This window comes from Camponotus vicinus, unplaced genomic scaffold, assembly GCF_025532165.1.
Source record: "Camponotus vicinus isolate PSW18456_S1 unplaced genomic scaffold, iyCamVici1.0 SCAF_9, whole genome shotgun sequence".
Taxonomy (NCBI): Eukaryota; Metazoa; Arthropoda; class Insecta; order Hymenoptera; family Formicidae; genus Camponotus; species Camponotus vicinus.
This window is the reverse complement of record NW_028141981.1, coordinates 12803226-12822720: the sequence shown is the minus strand read 5'-3', so window position 1 is coordinate 12822720 and position 19495 is coordinate 12803226. Positions and strand designations below refer to the sequence as shown.

Genomic DNA, 19495 nt, shown 5'->3' with positions numbered 1-19495 from the left:
CCACATTTTCTTTCAATATTCTGTAATATCTGATAGTAGTTTTATATTAAATGAGTTCCGCTCGGGCGAATTTTTTTTTATTAATTTTTTTTTAATCCACATTTTCATTCAATATTCTGTAATATCTAACAGTAGTTTATATTGAATGATGGAAAATACAATGTAGTTTTTTATTTTTGCACCCGTTTTTATTTTATTTAAAAATCAAAATTATCTCTTATACACATATAATGATAAAATACTGTGCTTACCAGGTCTGATATATATATATATATATGTATGTATATGAAAAGGCAGTTTTCAGGACCACAAATAACCCTATAATTTTATTGTATAGATGTTGAATAACCATTAAATAGAAACGCATGCCGTTTAAAAATTTCAGAAATAATAAATATTTTTCGAAATATAAAGAATCACATATTGTGAGGCAGTTTCGAGGACCAATACATTTTTTCATAAATATGATAAAACAAATTATTTTTGGCAGCTGTTTCTTTTAAATATGACATATATAGGTAATAAAACATCATATTTATGTCCTTTCAAATTAATATTTGCAAGAATTAAATCAGTTTAGTACGCGTCCTGAAAAACACCTTTCAATAAATTAATATGGAAATGTTAAATATTTGGTTTAAGTTAATAAATGTCCGTTCATGCCCGTGGTAGAAACATCAAATAGCCGATTCAATTATTTGTAGAAAGGCATTTTTCAAGTCATTTATAATTTTACGTTTAAAACATTAATTATAGCATATTTTACAGTTTCTCAGATTTAAATGGAGAGAAATGAAATTTATAATATATTTTTTATCGTTATGCATTAATAAATAAATTAAAAACAGAATTATACATAAAAATACTGTGACTTGAAAACTGCCATTCATATAAATATCGTATCACCAAATAGGCAGTTTTCAGGTCATAATATTCTTATATATAATTCTGCTCTTAATTTATTTATTAATGGATAATATAAAAACATTGTATAAAATTTTATTCTTTTCTATTTAAATCTGAATAACTATAAATATATTCTGTAATTTAATATTTTAAACGTATAATTATAATTATAAGACCTGATAAATGCCTTTTTACATATATATTAATTTACTAAATGGTTTGTTTCAGCACGCAATAAATTAATCTAAATTTTCACATTTCAATTTGAAAAGATATAAATATAATGTTTTATTACTGTTTAGAACTTTTAGAAACAGCTGTTTCTTTTAGAAATGAAAAATCATTTATTTTATTATATTTATAAAAATTATTATTGATCTTCGAAACTACTTTACAATGTCATTCTTTACATCTAGAAAAGCACTTATATTTTTAAAACTTTCAAATGGCGTATTTCTTACAGCTTATTCGACATTTATACAGAGTTTCTGATAACTTCGCACATCCGAAGTATGAAGATAGATTGGCTAAATTAAGAAGAGAAGTCCTCTGCTGTTTTATGATTTCCGCAATAATTATTGAGAAATTAATTAAAAAAGATTGACCAATCTGCGTGAGTAGAAGCGCGCGGCGGCGAGAGTCGTATCACTGTAATCTTATACTACGCGCGCGGCAAAAAGTGGAGAAGGAACGGTGAGTACCCGGATTCACCATTCTTCTTCACTTACCGCTTCGCCGCGCGCCTAATTCTTATGGAATTTTTGTGTGTGTGAAGCTTATGCTATATCTCGCGCTATTTTTTCCCACGCTGCCGGGTCTATAAGTAATTTAAGCCTTAAGCCTTAAGAGATTGATCAATCACAGTCAAGTATGAAGAGAATACTCGACTGTGATTGGTCAATTTCTTAAGGCTTATGGCTTAAATTACCTATTTGTAGATCGGGACTTACAAACGCCACGCAGTTTTCTTCTCAAATTCGCACTATCCCTCTCTTTCGTGCTATCCTTGTCGCATGTCTTGCGCTATTGTTCTGGCACATTCGCGGTTTCCCTCTCGGTCGCTTGTTTTCTTCTCATTTAAAATATATATTTAACATGGACATCAACAAAAGTTGTTATCAGTGACTATGTTTACACCGCACCCTACATCGAATTTAATAACATCTGTTCTAGACTGGCCAATCACAATTATTCCATTCTTCAGAGAAATAGCTGTAATTGCCGAGTTTTAGAAGAAATAGGTGTTATTAAATCCGATTAAGAGTGACGTGTAAATGTAGTTATTATTTAGTAACTATTTTAATACAAAATGTACGAATCTTTTATGGAAACGTATGTACTAAATATGTACCGTATGGGACATTCAAGTAACAGTGAGAACGTACAAGAATAACACAAGGTGTAAGAGAGAGGAATAGTGCAAATTGGAAAAAGAAAATGGCATTTGTAAAACTTGAAAAAAGAATAAAGGGTTGTCTACAATAGAGTCGTAAAGTAGTAAGTCGTAAGAAATTGACCAATCACAGTTGATTATTCTCCTGAACTTCAACTGGGATTGGTCAATTTCTTACGACTTACGACTTTACGACTCTATTGTAGACGACCCTTAAAGCCTCGTCTACAATCAGTCGGAAGACGTAGTCGTATGTCGTGCGCATGCGCACAACTGTGATTTTTACGTGTCGGCTGTCGTAAAAAATTGTCGGAAGCCGAACGTCGTTGTCGTTCGAAAGATGGTCAAGTCTCATCTTTTACGACAACGACATTAAGTTAAAAGATGGCTGAAGAAAATATAACCTTGTCACGGACGATCTCCGCGCGTGCCGGTGGATAATCGCAGCCGGGATCAGGATTCGGTTGTCGGTTAGGCAAGCTTAAAGATTACGCTCGGAATTTTCGTCAGAAATAAAAGCGATACTTTATTCACGTTGAGTGTGTACAAAAGTGAAATGTATAGTTTGTCTAATAGAATGATGCGACTGCACGTTGCAGTGTGTATGTACGTAACGGCGTGTGTGTGTGTACGGTACGACGGTACGATGCAGCGGGTATGCGGTCGCGATGCATAAGTAACCCGTGCGTTATTATCTTTCGCGGGTTCGTACGCTGGAATGCGCGTGTACCGCGTGTGTTTACAAACGACGCGGTCAACGACCGTTTGGCGTAGCGTGGCTCGCGTTTTTGTCGCGCGTCTGGACTTTCGGTCTAGCCCCGTTTTTTACGCAGGTGATAAGCGTACGGTTCTTGGAAATTCGCGAGTATTTCCTTGACGGAGTCCGGAAATTCCAGGAGTGCCGTGCCGACGAGAATGCCTCGTCCGAGGTAGCTCTCCTCTCTACCTCGAGGTGTATGCACCGGCATTTAGGCGGTTGGATGGTAGACCGATATCGAGATCTCTCGATCGAACCGGAGTGCACTCTGATTCGGTTTCTCTCGGTCGGATAATGCTCAGATGGAAGGAGCCTGTGTCAAGAATCGAGAGTGCTCGATGGAGGAAGAGTTATCTCTACCTCCTGATCTTGATAGCTGGCTAATTCTTTGGGAGCGGTCTAGGTTTCGGATCGTTTCACTTGCGTGAGCGGATAGGAAAAATAGGTCTCTCATTTGCCGAATGCGGCCTTTTTATACCGGCTAATTACCCGCGTCGGCGCGCGGCGGTGTTACCCCTTCCGAACGGGTTTCGGAAAAACGGTACGGTCGGGCCCGTTCGGAGGGGTTCGGGAGTTCGCCGACCGCGGGCTTTCGCCGGTCGGCGGTTCGGGCCGCATCGGCGACGCTCGGTCGTTTACGGCTAATTTAGTCGAACGGCTTAAAGCCGTTTAAGCGGTGCGTTGAACGTTTAAAAAATGTGGGCGCATCGCGCCCCTGCCTCTGCCCGGCGGGTGTTCTGAAGGGCGGCAGCTTCCGGCGGATCGCATGCCGGGAATACAGTAACGTGCAGGGGGTGCATCGTTACAACCTTAGATGAAATTATTATTAATATTGTGCGAGACAATAAATTTATTTATGATAAGACAGACGTTCATTATAAAAGTAATAATAAAAAAAAGGATTTATGGAGAACAATTGCTTTTCAATTAAAAGATGTATATAACGTGGACATGTCAGGTAAATACATCAATATAGGTTAGGTTATATATATTATCAAAATAAATCAACCTGTTCTGTCAAATATATTAGTCTATATAATAAAACAATATTAATCCACGTGAGTAGTAAGACTATGAGGTTTCTAACGCAGGGGCTCCGAGGGGGGGTGAGGGGCGAGGGGGAACCGCGGGCGGGGGGGGGGGGGTGACGTCACGGGGGGGTGACGTCACGCGGGGGGGGGGTGACGTCACGTGCGGGGGATGATGACGTCACGCGGGGGATGATGACGTCACGCGGGGGATGATGACGTCACGTGCGGGGGATGATGACGTCACGCGGAGATGATGACGTCACGCGGGGGATGATGACGTCACGCGGAGATGATGACGTCACGCGGGGGATGATGACGTCACGCGGAGATGATGACGTCACGCGGGGGATGATGACGTCACGCGATGGATGAGGGGGTCCGCGCGGGTAGGGGGGATCCGCGGCGCGAGCGATGGACGAGGGGGTCCGCGCGGGTAGGGGGGATCCGCGGCACGAGCGATGGACGAGGGGGTCCGCGCGGGTAGGGGGGATCCGCGGCGCGAGCGATGGACGAGGGGGTCCGCGCGGGTAGGGGGGATCCGCGGCGCGAGCGATGGACGAGGGGGTCCGCGCGGGTAGGGGGGATCCGCGGCGCGAGCGATGGACGAGGGGGTCCGCGCGGGTAGGGGGGATCCGCGGCGCGAGCGATGGACGAGGGGGTCCGCGCGGGTGGGGGGGGACGGGTGTGAGAAGAATAGCGCTACGTGTGGGAAAAGGATAGCGTAAAGTGTGTGAAGAGGACAGTGCGACAAGGATGACACGTGACATCATCAACATGTGACAAGGATGGCGTCAACGTGGGACAAGGACGACGCATTATAAGATGCCACATAGGTGGGAGCAGGACGACGCAAAGGTAAGTGAGTGATAGCGACGAGCTTGTGAATGAGAGAGAACGATAATAGCGCGAAGAGAACGCATACGAAAGAGAACTATAATATCGCGAGAACAACGTGTGCGAGAGAGAACGATAATAGCTAAGATAACGCGTGCGAGCGAGAACGAAGATATCGCGAGACTTACAACTAACGCGAGACTTATTGTTAGAACGATAGCGCGTACGAAAGAGAGAGAGAGAACGATAAATTCTTACAATTAGCGCAAGAGAGACGCAAGGGATGGGAACGCAAGGAGAGGCGCGTAAATAAATACATTTCTTTTCAATACTAAATATAACATTTATTTTAAAATGTGTGTGTGTGTATTATACAATTTGTGTGTGTGTGTGTGTGTGTGTGTGTGTGTGTGTGTGTGTGTGTGTGTCTAATAAAATAATAATATAATAATATAAAATTTAAAATTTAAAAAATATAATAATAATAAGAATAGTAATATAATAATATAAAATTTAAAATTTAAAAAATATAATAATAATAAGAATAGTAATATAATAATAAAATAAAAATATAAAAATATAAAATACATGGGGAGGCCGCTCCTGCAACAGAAAAAGAGACATTTCATTAGCTTTATTTTAATAATTAATAATAAAAATTATAAAAAATAGATATACCTTAGCCCCCTGGGGCTACTAAGTCCTCCCACTCCTCCTCTTCTTCCCAATCTTCCTCTTCTTGGACCCATATCTCTTCTTCTATTTCTTCGTAGGGCTCTTCCCCGAAGAGCCGCCGCAGATCAAATATATCTCCATCTAGGCCCTCCGGGGTGTCGCCCCACACGTCTCCAAAATTCTCCCTCTCGGCCCGGCGCACCGCCCGCACCCACTGGCGGTGCTCTATGTTCATGAAGCCCGGTATGCGGACTTCATCCTGGAACTACATAAAAAGTATAATTAATATAAATACAAAATTTTTTACACTTTTTCACAAAATAATCACAAAACACTACTTACGTTCCACGTGAAAGTCATGTTGAGTGCTACGATACATAATATGTCCATCAATTTCGTCTTCCAGTCCTTGTACAATGATGCAAGATGATCCATTGTTTTTTAAACTTTTACACACTTCTTACTCGCGCACTTCTAAACTCTTTCTGATGAGAGAACGAGGTCTCGGCACGAGATTTTATAGCAGAGATGCGACATTATCACCATATCAAAAACGCGTCGTAAGACAAAAGTATACGCGGTCCCATGCAACTCTCAGCGTGGTATATAATATAATATTAATATTATCATATCGCTACTTTGTGAGGAGACAACGAGGTCTCGACACGAAACTTTAGAATAGGGACATATCATTATCGCTTTACCAAAAACGCGTCGTAAGACAAAAGTATGCATGATATAATATAACATTATAATGTGTCAACCCTGCTCGAACGGTCATCGAACGCAAACGAACGCTCGTCGAACGGTCATCGAACGGAAACGAACGCTCGTTGAACGGTAATTGAACGATCATCGAACGGAAATGAACAGTCATCGAACGGAATTGAACGGTAATTGAACACCCGTCGAACGGAAACGAACGCCCGTCGAACGGTAATCGAACGGAAACGAACGGTAATCGAACGGAATTGAACGGTAATTGAACGCCCGTCGAACGGAAACGAATGCCCGTTGAACGGTAATCGAACGGAAACGAACACCCGTTGAACGGTCATCGAACGGTAATTGAACAGTAATCGAACGGAAACAAACGCTCGTCGAACGGTAATTGAACGGTAATCGAACGGAAACGAACGCCCGTCGAACGGAAACAAACGCTCGTTGAACGGGAATGAACGCTCGTCGAACGGTCATCGAACGTAAAACTATATTCAATTATCAAATATTTAAATGTTTTATCATGTACCACAATGTAGTATCGAAATACAATATCTGTGGCAGCTGTGTCGCGTACGGAAACACGATACTGCACACGTACATAGATAGAGATGAGGAAAGAAAGGAGAGAATAAGAAAGACGATAAAAATATATTGCATCATCAATTTATTATAAATATGGATTCGATGAATCATGATGTTTCAACCACCAATTATAAATCTTAAATACATTTTCTAAAGCACAATTTTTTACATGATTTTCACAACGTACAGTATTCTTAACATCTAACTTATTTAAAGAAGCTACATCCTCATAATCTGCATCCAAAGTTTCGATAATCACATCGTTTCTTGCATCATTGTCCAGTATATCGGCTAGCCATTGCCGTTTTTCATGCCCTTTAACGTACACGAGAGGTGACGCATCATCATCCTCCCCCGTTGCACCCATCACCGCTGTCGTAATTAAACGTTTCGATTTCCAATATGAAACGTGTCCATCATTCCACGATAATCCATGGTGATTTTTCATCAACCATAAAACCTGACATCTCTCAGATTTTGTGAGCATGTGCCATGGTTCGGGACATGTAAAAATATAATGAGAAAGTACGGATCCCTTTCTCAGAACAGCAGCTTCCTTCACGACAAAATTTTTCCCAACGATAAATCCTTGTAGATCCACAAACGTTGGCACAGCCATGATGACAAGATCCGATCGCAGACTGATGTCGATCGTCAAACATCTCAATCTTTTATATTTTTTCATATGCAATGGAGGGGATATTTGCTGACTTATGTAATTTTGCGGACTACATTGGTCAATGGATTATATTCGACAACCCGATCGTGCAAGATGAGACAGTAGGCGGTAGTATTCGCCGGTATATTTTCCCTGCATTCAAACTCTATTCTCACGTCCACGGTAGCAGTTTTGACAGACTCGTTTTGTCGCGAGCAATCAATGACCGCGAGAGGACCGCAATGTAGAAACTTTGAAATGGTTAATAGCGTTGCATTATCATCGCATCCATAATAAGATTTGCGAAAACGAGAGTACATGTTGAATAGAACGGCGAATCTATTTTTTTCAAAATCTAAATTTAAATCATCATAGGGATAAAATTCCGAGTTTAAATAGAGTTTAACGTTGGTTAATTTGCAGTCATCGAATAATGTAACATCTTGTGACACTGAATTCTTTTTACCAGTTTGCAATGCAAAGATCACGTATCGTGGTTTCTCTAGCTGGGAGGCGGCTTTCACGGTCCATGAATGCTTAGTCGTGCTATGCAGCAGAGGAAATTCGTATAGATCCCAAGATCTGAAACTCATATTCAAGTATCGTCCGCTTTCCAACATTCGCAACATCGACAATTTATTAATCTCGTTCAATATTACATGAGGCATACGCCACTGTATCTTGAGTAATTCAATCTCTGCCTCCGACGATGGGTGTCCGAATAGACAATTATTATCGTTGCGCGAACGTATCAAAATCAATTCGTGACGAGCGTTAATCACAACGCGTTTATAATCTTCGCAAAATCCCAGCAGCATGTTGAGCGGTACACAATAGTTGAAATAATTTTTGTCACCATTGTACGTCAAATCCCACGCAGCGTTCTTCAAGTTTATACTTTTCTGGTGCGTTAGAGAGACATAATTTTTGAGCGTCGAAGTTATTCCAACATTTCTGTTGCGATCAATCTCTACTCCGTCGAGTTCGTATCGAAGCTCATCAAACATGAATGCGACGCAATTGTTTCCCAATACAACCTTCATTTCGTCATTCGCTTTACGCACATTAAACCTTCCCTCGATGTAAAGAAAGCTTTCGCACGGTAACGTGTACAAATCCTGATGTTGTATAGGTATTCGTATCTCGTCGCTGTATCCAAGCATCGTATTGGCGTACGGATTGTATGTATGAGTCTCAATCTTGACGATGCGATCGTCAAAGACTGGTTCACCTCCGATATTCAAAATATCAATCATTCTTTTCGTACGATGAATCCCAATGATTTTAAAAATTCACGATTCAACGCGCTCAGCTTCTTCTTAATGGCTATCTTATTATTGTCACCCGATACCGCAATAGTATTGTCCCTCGTAAAAGTATTGTCTCTCGCGTGCTCCGTTTCGTTCAGCACGAGCATACTATGTTTGTCGCCGCCGTATATGCAATCTTACGGTAATTTCCTCTCCTCGAAAATCGAGCAATCGACCTCTTTGATCCACAATACGTATTGTTAAATCCGTAATGCTCCGTACGATGATCGGCAGGTAAATGATCTGTGCCGGCGTTTCCGATATCTTATATCCTGGTGGTACGCTCGGTGAAAATTCATGTATTGTGTGTACGCGCATGCCATTGCTGTACGCACCAGTAGTCATGTTACATTCTATACGAATAATATTTACGTTTATAATATTAACTGGTTCGTCCGATTCGTACCACTCGTGAGGTTGCAATATACGATTCGATGAGAATCCAAGCAAGGATCCTACATTGTTGGGTTTGGTAAAGTTTATTCTGTAGGCACATTTGATTTCGCTCTTTAGCGTGCTATGATTGGCGCGGAGCGCTATTGGATATTCCTCATCATAATCGTTTTCAACATCTCTGGAAAGGTGTTCATCTTGCAAAATTGCACGTTTGAGATAGTCATTTATAGCGTGCAATTCGTACGATCCTTCGGGAATCGTAATTTCCTTGTCGTCGTTGCCAAAGTAAAATTTATTATTCAAAAAATTTACGTTTGGAATCGTATGATAAGTTTCAAAATCCGTTAATCCAAGCTCGTAATCGGCATCAGTCAAATCTATAGCGGGAAAATAGCTTACAGCGAGAACGCTGCTTCTGCCAGTCAACGTAAGTGTCAGTGACATGTCGAACGAATACTGAGTCATGACGATGGATTGTCAGGCTTTAAATTGATCGTCGACTGTTTGAAGAAATTTTAAACACAACTGTCCACAGATGCTCTGATTGTAACTTTGATAAGATGCATAATTGTATTCAATTTTCACTCGTCCGAAATATCGCACAAGTTCCTTGGGTGGTCGAAGGTTTCCAAAACTGTCGAAATATACGACACGATCTCCCCTCTTTGCGTACGCTACCCAATGAGTACCGGGACCATCAACGTCATCCAAATTGACGATACCGCTCTCGTTTCGTCGTACACTGCTTATTGGTAAATTATTGCGCATGAAAACACCTCTAAAGAACGGTATGTGCATACGTTTCGCCAATTGTTCCAATTGCACGTTAGTTGTCGCACCCGTAGGCATTTTTAATGTTTTTTCGACGTTTTTTTTTTTCTCTTAGACTTTGTTGAGAATCCCTGTCCACGCTTGTACGGAGCAAGATAAAGTCCGCGACCTTCCATAGCGCGATTGTGACGCTGCAACTCTTCCAGCTGACGTTGCGCCGCCTTGCTATCGTTTACCGCCTTTGCGATTCCCGCCGCACCGCCGGCCAAAGAACCGACAACTCCCAACAACGGTAAAAGTGGTAAAATACCACCGCGTTTCGCTACTGGAAGTATTCGTTTTTTCCTCCTCTTTGTCGTCGATGACTTTTTCATCCCCATGCCGAGTTTTGTCTTTGCCTTCATTGTCGCCCAAACAGTCGTAGCGGCTGCTCTTTCACCAAGAGTCGAATCCCTCGCGGTAATGCGTTCTCGCGCTCTTGCAGCTAGTATGCGATCCGCGACGTGTCGTTGACCGAGGTCGTTGCTTCGCGAGTAAGCAATGTCGTGCTCGCGACAAGCGGTGTCCAATGGATTGATGCCTCGATCGCCTCTAGCCAATCGTTTCTCTAATCGAGTTCCCGGGCCGCAAAACTGATAACCGGGAATATGTAATTCGATGGGAAGAGCGTTTATCGCACGATTTAAGAGACCGCTACCTCTTACGATTCTCGCTGACATTCGTAGCAATTTTTTATTAACGGTGGTGGACCGTCGATGTGTGTTCGCATCCACGGCTGATTGTAATGTCGCATGCACGAACGATATTGTCGAACCTCCGAATCAGCCTTTATATATTCTGGAAGCTTGTCCCACAATCGTTCCACGTAATCACCAAAATTTTGTAGTAAAACAATCTTTGGGATATACTGCAGTTGTTCGGCGGTAAGCCGGAAAATGTCTCTTTCATCCGACAGAAGGAGAAACATTTTGATACTGAACGGTTTCGAGTTGAGACACCTCTATAAATAGGTCTCCCCCCTCGTGATCATTCGCAAAATTGATTCGAAAGAGAAAACATGCGGTTCGTGCGACAAGCGCGGATAATCAAAGTATCAAATTTCGACGATAGACTAATATCGGAGAAAAAAGTACGCAAGCATGGAAACATGCTACCGACTACTATACGCGGTATCGTTTGCGGCCCTTCAAACTGCGGTAAGACAAACGTGTTGATTAGTTTGATAGAAAGTCCGTACGGTGTACGTTTCGAGAACGCGTACGTATACTCGAAATCGCTTCAACAACCGAAATATAGATACTTGGAAAATTTATTAGCACCTATAGACGAAATTGGCTATTTCACATTCTCTAATAACAGCGATGTCATTCCACCGAGCGAGGCGCTTCCGAATTCCATCTTTATCTTTGATGACGTGGCATGTGACAAGCAAGATACGATAAGAGAATACTTTGCAATGGGTCGACACTCGAGCGTCGACTGTTTCTATCTTTGTCAAACGTATGCCAAGATACCTAAGCATCTTATACGTGACAATGCGAATCTTTTGATTTTATTTAAACAAGACGGCACAAACTTGAAACATGTATACAACGATCATGTAAATACCGACATGTCTTACGACGATTTCCGCGCATTGTGTCAGAAATGTTGGCAACGCAAATATGGCTTCGTAGTCATTGATAAAGACAGCACGTTGATCAATGGACGATATAGAAGAGGATTTAATGATTTCGCGATACCGTAAAGCGATCAGTCGTCATCGACACATTGATCAAGCATCATGAACGACGATCGTGAAAAGATTGCGATAGAGATTGCAAAAATGAGCGAATCAATTCGCAAAAAATATCGCGCTTTGAAAACTGGTAAAATGGAGGAAGACGTTGCATTGGAAAGACAATTTAAGCCAATTACCGAACCTTTAAAACAGCTTATCGAAAATACTGTGGAATCTGATGCGCCGAAAATTGAACCATTGAGTTTAACGTTTGGAGAGAAGCACGAGGAAAAAATAAAAGAGTCGAAGCAAGGAATAAAGCGAGCACGGATAAATATGCCGATAAACGATTCGCCGATATATTCGACACCGAATCGATCGAAACGAAGGAAACAATTTTCTAATATGGCTACTGTTTCTACTCCGATAAAAGTACAACCGCGTCAAACAATACCATCCCCGTCCGTCGAAGAAATTTATGAGACCACGCCCGATTCGTTTGTAACATCGGTCCGACATGAATTAGAAACGTCCGAAGGTCAGAAAACGTTCCGAGATCATTTTGGTCCACTAGCGCAAAAATATATAGGAGCTATCATGAGTGTTGATAAAAATAAGAGTATGGATTACGTCTACGGTGTTAAATTTACCAGCGAAGGAATGATGCTCGGTGATAAACGTTTCGATGTGGACATGGAAGATAATATAATTATCGATGGAATAAAATATACGGGATCTGAAGGTATCTACGATTTGATTTTTAGAAAATTTCCCAATCATAAAAAATACACTCAAGACGATTTGTATAAATATCAAAGTATATTAAAAGCAACAAATGCGCATAAACGTGACAACAAAGTTAATAATCCTATTAAAAGTAACAAAGGATACAAGTACAAATATATAATTGCACCATTATTCCCCGATAGAAAGGTGGGAAGAGGTATAGACGCGCCGCACACCATGACGCTAAGCGACAACATGATCGATTACGTGCATTGGAACGATCCCAACGAATTGGTAGATCGTTTGCGATTGCTGGACGCCTCGCGTCGAGCCGGCAACAATGCTCACGACAATGAAATCTTGTCAATTATCGAAGAACTTCGCGAGGCTGGCATTATTATAAATTAAACTATGCGTCAACGATACATGTCATTCCGTCAAAGTTCTCGGTACCGAAATGTCGATTAATAAATTTGGATTATCGCTCGGAACGTCGAATAATTTGTACTATCAATGGAATGGATTATTGAGAAATTACGTTCGCGATAATGCTCTCTGCCAGACTACTACCGGCTTTGACGCAAGGTCGCGCAAGATTCAACGTGTAGCGCAACCGGAAACTGATACTGACGCCGTCAACAAACGATATGTGGATAAACTTTTGAGAGATCGACAGGGAGAAATTGAGCAAAAAATTATCACGCTTGAAACACACGTGCAGGCGCTACGAATAATGATGGATGAGATAAAGAATGTGCTGAGATATGCAACATCTGACTCGACACAGTAAACGAGACATACTAATATCGCAATATTAATTATGCCTCGATCAAACGTGCGAAAGAAGATAAACACCTCCGAAAAGCGACAACTTGTCGAGGAACTACATGCTCCGGCGAGAAGAAATTTTCCACGAAGACGCGTCATTGTATGCGGATACGACGATCTGTGGCAGGCGGACGTGGTCGACATGCGTTCGTATTCTCGACTCAACAAGGGTCATAAATACATACTCACAGTTATCGATGTGTTGAGCAAGTATGCGTGGGCCGTACCGCTCAAGAGCAAGAGCGGAAACGAAATGTCCGAAACGATCGCAAAGATTATTGGAGACGATAAAAGGTGTCCGAAAAATTTTCAAACCGACAGAGGAAAAGAATTTTACAACGCGAGTGTGCAGAAACTCATGAAGAAACACAACATTAATCATTACTCGACGTATTCCATTATGAAAGCCTCGGTCGTGGAACGATTCAATCGTACTTTGAAAAACAATATGTGGAAAATGTTTACGCTCAACGGAAATTACAAATGGATCGACGAGCTATCTCGACTCGTTGCAGAGTACAATACGCGAAAACATCGCACCATCGGTATGAGACCTGCCGACGTCACTCCAGCGATCGCCGAAAAACTTTTAAATACGGTGTATAGCAACGTAAAAATTGCGGCTCCGACAAAATTTAAAGTAGGCGATTCGGTACGCGTAAGCAAATACAAGACCATCTTTGAAAAAGGTTTCACACCTAATTGGACGACCGAAGTTTTTAAGATTGTCGAGGTGCAGAAAACTAATCCCGCGACATTCATACTCCAAGATTCGCGTGGAGATCCCGTCGCTGGAGGATTCTACGAATACGAATTACAACGCGTCGCTAATCCCGACGTATATCTCGTGGAAAAAATTTTGCGGGAAAAGGGTGATGACGTATACGTGAAATGGTTGGGAATGGATAAATCATACAACTCTTGGATACATAAAAATAGTGTATTATAAATATTTATTAAAATAATATACATATAAACTATATAAATAATTTAATATATAAATATTTAATAATATAAAAATATAAAGTGTATTAAATATAAAAATATATACATGGTTATGTACAAAATATACAATTAATAATAAATAAAATATACATTTATTTACAATGGTATTCTATAATGTCCCCACGGTAACGTATCGGTGGTTTCGGGTACGATATACCGCTTATCGTCGTACGGACTCAGAGCAATTTTCGTCTCGCAGATCGTGTATACTTGGTGCAGTTTAGATCGTATACACGACTGCTGACGCGTCATTTCAATTTCTTCTTTCAAACACCGCATGTAGTCGTCAAACGTTATCGTTCTCGCAACAACGTTACTCTTGACACCTTTAACTTTCTTCGTGTCCTTTTTTCCATTCACTCGTAACGCGTACATCTTTGCTCTGAGCCCGACGAATTCGGTCATTATGGTACCGTTGTTTTCGTCCTTCATCAGGCCCGGTACCTTTTTATTTACAAGCGGTATACCATACGCATTATCCACTGCATAATCGCTCGTGTCGAATCTGATGATATCGCGCTTCATATTCTCATACACATCCGCGCACTCAATGTGATATATGAGACTATCCGTATCGGTGTACATTACCTGGCATTTGTCGCGATACATTGGCGTCATATACTCGTGATGAAACTCGTACAAACATGTCTTGGATATGTCGAGTATGCACATACCCACGTAAATCGGTTTGTAGAATTTCACCTCGAGTTTGCGCAATTCCACAGCGATTAAGTTTTCTGAAAAAACGCTTCTGCTGTGGAAATTTGGTTTCGCGATCATTGCCTCTGCGCCATACCGACCATCCCACTTTGTTAACAATTTAACATCGACACGATTGCGCACATTTTCCATCGTTTTACCAAACACTGCATTGTTCATTAATTTATATAAATTTTTTTCGAAATCATTTTTAGCCAATGTTCTAAAATGTGTATTTAATTCTATGTAATTTCGAAGCCACGGAGATTGTGAAAACTGTAAAATTCGATGTATTTTTGTTACGCGAAGACCGTGACGCGTACACTGCTGCAGGTTGCGATAGTGTATCACGTAACGCTTCTTATCGTATAGCGTTGCAAGCAGTTTAAATTCCCGCTTGCCAGGTGGTTTGTCGCGTGTCGGGCAAAACGGCAGGTCAGTGTGCGCATCGTGAAGATGTTGCGGGTACTCGAGGTCCACTTCGAGGACATAGCCTGTAGGCGAATCTAGCGTGATGGATGATACATCAAAATTGGTCACATCGTCGACCCATTGAAAATTGGCGTAAGGCAACGGTTGACACATTGCCCATCCGTACAAATTATTTACATCAAAGTACATCAAGTACGATGATGGTTTCGATGGATCGTACGACTCCATGTACTTGTTATTAGCGCGAGCGTATCTACCCGAACATTGACTCAGACCGCCGCGTATACCACGTTCGATGAACATAACCATGTCGATGTCAGTAAGCAGCTCGAACGTGATCTTGGTATGTTTCAACATGGCGTCCCACGTGTATCCGGGGAGAGTATAGTAATACGCGGGGTCGAGTCCGTAACTTTCGATACATTTATCTCGAAAGTTTTCGAAAATGTCGGCTAATAACAAGACATCAATTTTAAGATATAAATCGCTATATTCTCCTAGCGTTCGAATGGAGAATCGCGTCCAGATGTTCTCGGCGTGCGCGTAATCGCTCTCGGATACAGTGTCACCGGTCAAGGAACTGTAAAACGATTCGCGCGGTGGTAAACACGTATCTTGCAACCTCTCTACAGAGTCGATGTATTCGTACGGAAATACACCTTTTCGCGTTAACAAATTGAAATTTTCTGTTGATAAATTTTGAAATTCTGATTTTAAAATTTTGAGTTTATCTTTGTCCAAAAACGATGCCAATTTGTCGAGACTCGATGCGAGAAATTTGAATGAATCGATGAAACGTAATTTTACATGATTTTTTGATTCTTCATCCATACAAACATCTTTTGTAAACGAAATATATTTCTCTTTTGTTATCGGAAGTAACTCGATTTTCCCTTCGAACGATGTGGCTATTTCCTCGATAATGAAATGTGAATCATAACCGGATAAATTGTGAAAAACTATGGGAATACAAAAAGATTCTTTATAATTTAAATTGCAATTTGAGTGTGCTGGACCTCTGTACCGCCCGGTCAGATGGCAATGATCGCGAACGCGTGTATCGTCTTGCACGAACGGTTTTTCGCATATATGACATTGAGTGGCGCTATGGAATTTCTCCCACTCTTCGGACGTCAAATTTACCATGGGGACATTTGTTTTTAAAATATTTTTTACACGTAACGCTAAATTTTTGAGGTCTGCGGCGAACCATGCTATACAATCGGCGCTACGACGCGAATGATATGCCGATAAAGATTCGTCGTATGAACAATGTACATAATAAGCTAAACTAAATACTTGGTGATGTTGATATGCGTTTTTCTCTTCTTCCGTCTTGGCCAGAACGCATTCCAGGTCGGCGTAGACCACAAATGGAAGCCGCTCCTTCCGATTAAAGTTGTTGAACGATAACCACTTGTCCTTATCGCTCGGCAATCGGACAGCGCAATCATTCATCTTTCCACAGTCGACCGTATGCGACTGCAACTTGGTGTCCGAATTAAAATAATGCAGGCATCTGTAAAAGAAAAATTTTTTTAGATTTATATACAATTTGCTACATAACTTATAATTATTCAAATTAAACTTACCGATCGCAGATATATTTTGGATTCTTGTGTTTGCTCAATTGTGAGCTCACGAGCCGGGATAAATTCTTAATCCAAGTGAAATGTCCGACGCTGTTGTCGTCTTCAATGTACAGCAAGTTGATATGCTTATCCCGCTTCTGCTCCGTAAGACGCATCGGGACAATGCTGTTCTTGTCTTCGATGCTGTACACATTTATAGAAATGTCATTGGCAAGTTCAAAATTTTTTATTTGGTTCACAGTCACTGGAAACTCAATGTTCTGGAGATTCAGCACTGTCGTGTAATGCGGGTACGATGATTCCCGATTCGTGTCTCTTTCGGCGGGGTATAGGGCGGCGACCACTGCCCACGCGAAACACGCATTGTCTTTAGATTGTACATTAATCACCGCTCTTTTCAACATAATCTCCCGCGGTAACTTAATGTGACATCCCGCACGCATAGGATTATACTTATTTATATTTACAGTTAAATTTAATATTCGCGACAAAGCCCACCCGCTATCGCGTTCCTGAAACTCTTCCAGAGACGCTAGGGTGGGTTCGATAACACGCCGTTCGTACCACTCGCGTAAATCGGATGTGCGAAAGAGTTCATAGTTTCGCGTATTGATACTTTTGTTGGCGTGTTTATCCCCAGCCACGAATTCACCGTTAAATATAGTGTTCACTTTCACATTACAGTGTTTTTTCATAACGTCCTGCACATGTTCTATCACTATGTCTTTGGCGTCATCGAGAAATTGGCGAGGTTCAATGTGATTATAATTTATCACTGCACCAGTCGATACGCGACTCTCGAACGCCGTATCAATCTCGCGCCACACAAGTCTATTTTGACGCGCGCTACATCCGGCACCCGCGTGTACGAAACGTCCACGTACCGAATTTTTCAACCCTTCGAGGCGCGCGATCCGAGCAATCAGCGATTGTCGATTTCCGATCGATAATCGCGGTCGCTTGATGCGACTTTGCTCTTCCAACGACTCGATGTATTGGTCGCATCGTTGTTCCCACACAATGTAATCTTCCAGCGAATCAATCAATGTGGATTGCTCTCGCAAACTTTGTTCCTCCATATTGTAACACACTTGCGAAATGCGCTTCCCAATGATAGTTCCGGATGTACTTTAGCAAAATTACTGGCGGGGCGTGCCTCTTGATCATGATTTATATACTGTCTCGTGCATATCATCGAACATTCTAGAATGATTTCATCTTAAAAAATTCCCCGGAATAGCGTGTGCAATTTAACCTTGATAATTTCATGTTTTGTCACGTACATTTGAAAAATCTGATGTGGTTGCATCGGGAGCAGCCGTAAAACGGCGCTTGATTTTAGCACATTTAGCTAAATCTTTGTCTAGGGGTGATGTGCGTTTTAACCTTGGCGGTTAATCTTTGTTCCGATGCACATCTTAACCTTGAAAATTTCGCGTTTTGTCACGTACATTTGAAAAATCTGACGTGATTGCATCAGGAGCAGCCGTACATCGACGCTCGATTTTAGCGCATTCAGCTAAATCTTTGTTCTGATGCGCAATTTAACCTTGAAAATTTTACGTTTTGTCACGTACATTTGAAAAAATCTGACGTGGTTGCGTCGGGAGCAGCCGTACATCGGCGCACGATTTTAGCACATTCAGCTAAATCTTTGTCTAGGGGTGATGTGTGTTTTAACCTTGACGGCATGATTTATATACTGTCATGCATATCATCGAACATTCTAGAATGATTTCATCTTAAAAAATTCCCGGAGTAACGTTTGCAATTTAACCTTGATAATTTCGCGTTTTGTCACATACATTTGAAAAATCTAACGTGGTTGCGTCGGGAGCAGCCGTACACCGGCGCTCGATTTTAGCGAATTCAGCTAAATCTTTGTTCTAGGGATGATGATGTCATCGCAGCCGTATATCGGCGCGACAAAATTTTAGAGGAAATTAAAATGTCGTGTCAGCAATAATCCCCTCTACATTGCAATTTGCGATACTATTTGAATTGATATTAATTCTAATACGATCAGTATTGCATCAATCGCGCGTGTGAAAGGTTCACTGAAGAAATCAACATGAATTTTTACGTTCCGATTCGAAACGGTGAAACTCCACCGTGTAAGAAGCAAAAATGTGACACGTAAGTTTCGATCTTTAAATATTTAATTATTTAATTTTTTTAAATATTGATCTAATTTATATATTTTTATAGCATTCAGCCTCGTCGTGCGACTCGCATACTTGGAAGAAGATACGCTCTAACCCCAACGTCGTACAAGTATTTGGACATTGGAATAAGCGTTGGAGCTGTGTCGTACGTGGAACTGATTCTCGGTGATAATCGAGGCAATCAAATAGTGTTGCCTTTTTCAACGTGGAATTTGTTGATGCAGAAGCAAGCAGACATTGAACAATTTCTACAATCGACTGCTCTCGCATTAAGGATTGGAGATTTATCGAT

The 19495-nt window shown here is 41.2% G+C and overlaps 2 protein-coding genes across 3 annotated transcripts; both read right to left on the bottom strand.

The window, feature by feature from the left end:
• Positions 1-5333: 5333 nt before the first annotated feature.
• On the bottom strand, positions 5334-6865 carry LOC145977013 (uncharacterized). 2 transcript variants are annotated; one of them, XM_083108629.1, is made up of 3 exons: positions 5939-6865; positions 5600-5861; positions 5334-5524 (listed from the first exon to the last, which is right to left on the bottom strand). In XM_083108629.1, exons 1-2 carry the CDS (start codon positions 6029-6031, stop codon positions 5601-5603), a joined length of 354 nt encoding a protein of 117 aa, XP_082964755.1. In that variant the 5' UTR covers positions 6032-6865; the 3' UTR covers positions 5334-5524; position 5600. The 2 variants fall into 2 exon arrangements, with proteins under 2 accessions (XP_082964755.1, XP_082964754.1); XM_083108628.1 differs by having other exon boundaries at positions 5334-5861.
• A 7546-nt stretch (positions 6866-14411) lies between these two features.
• LOC145976626 (uncharacterized) lies at positions 14412-17451 on the bottom strand. Its single transcript, XM_083107856.1, has 2 exons — positions 17039-17451; positions 14412-16965 (listed from the first exon to the last, which is right to left on the bottom strand). Exons 1-2 carry the CDS (start codon positions 17440-17442, stop codon positions 14412-14414), a joined length of 2958 nt encoding a protein of 985 aa, XP_082963982.1. The 5' UTR covers positions 17443-17451.
• Between the last annotated feature and the right edge of the window lie 2044 nt (positions 17452-19495).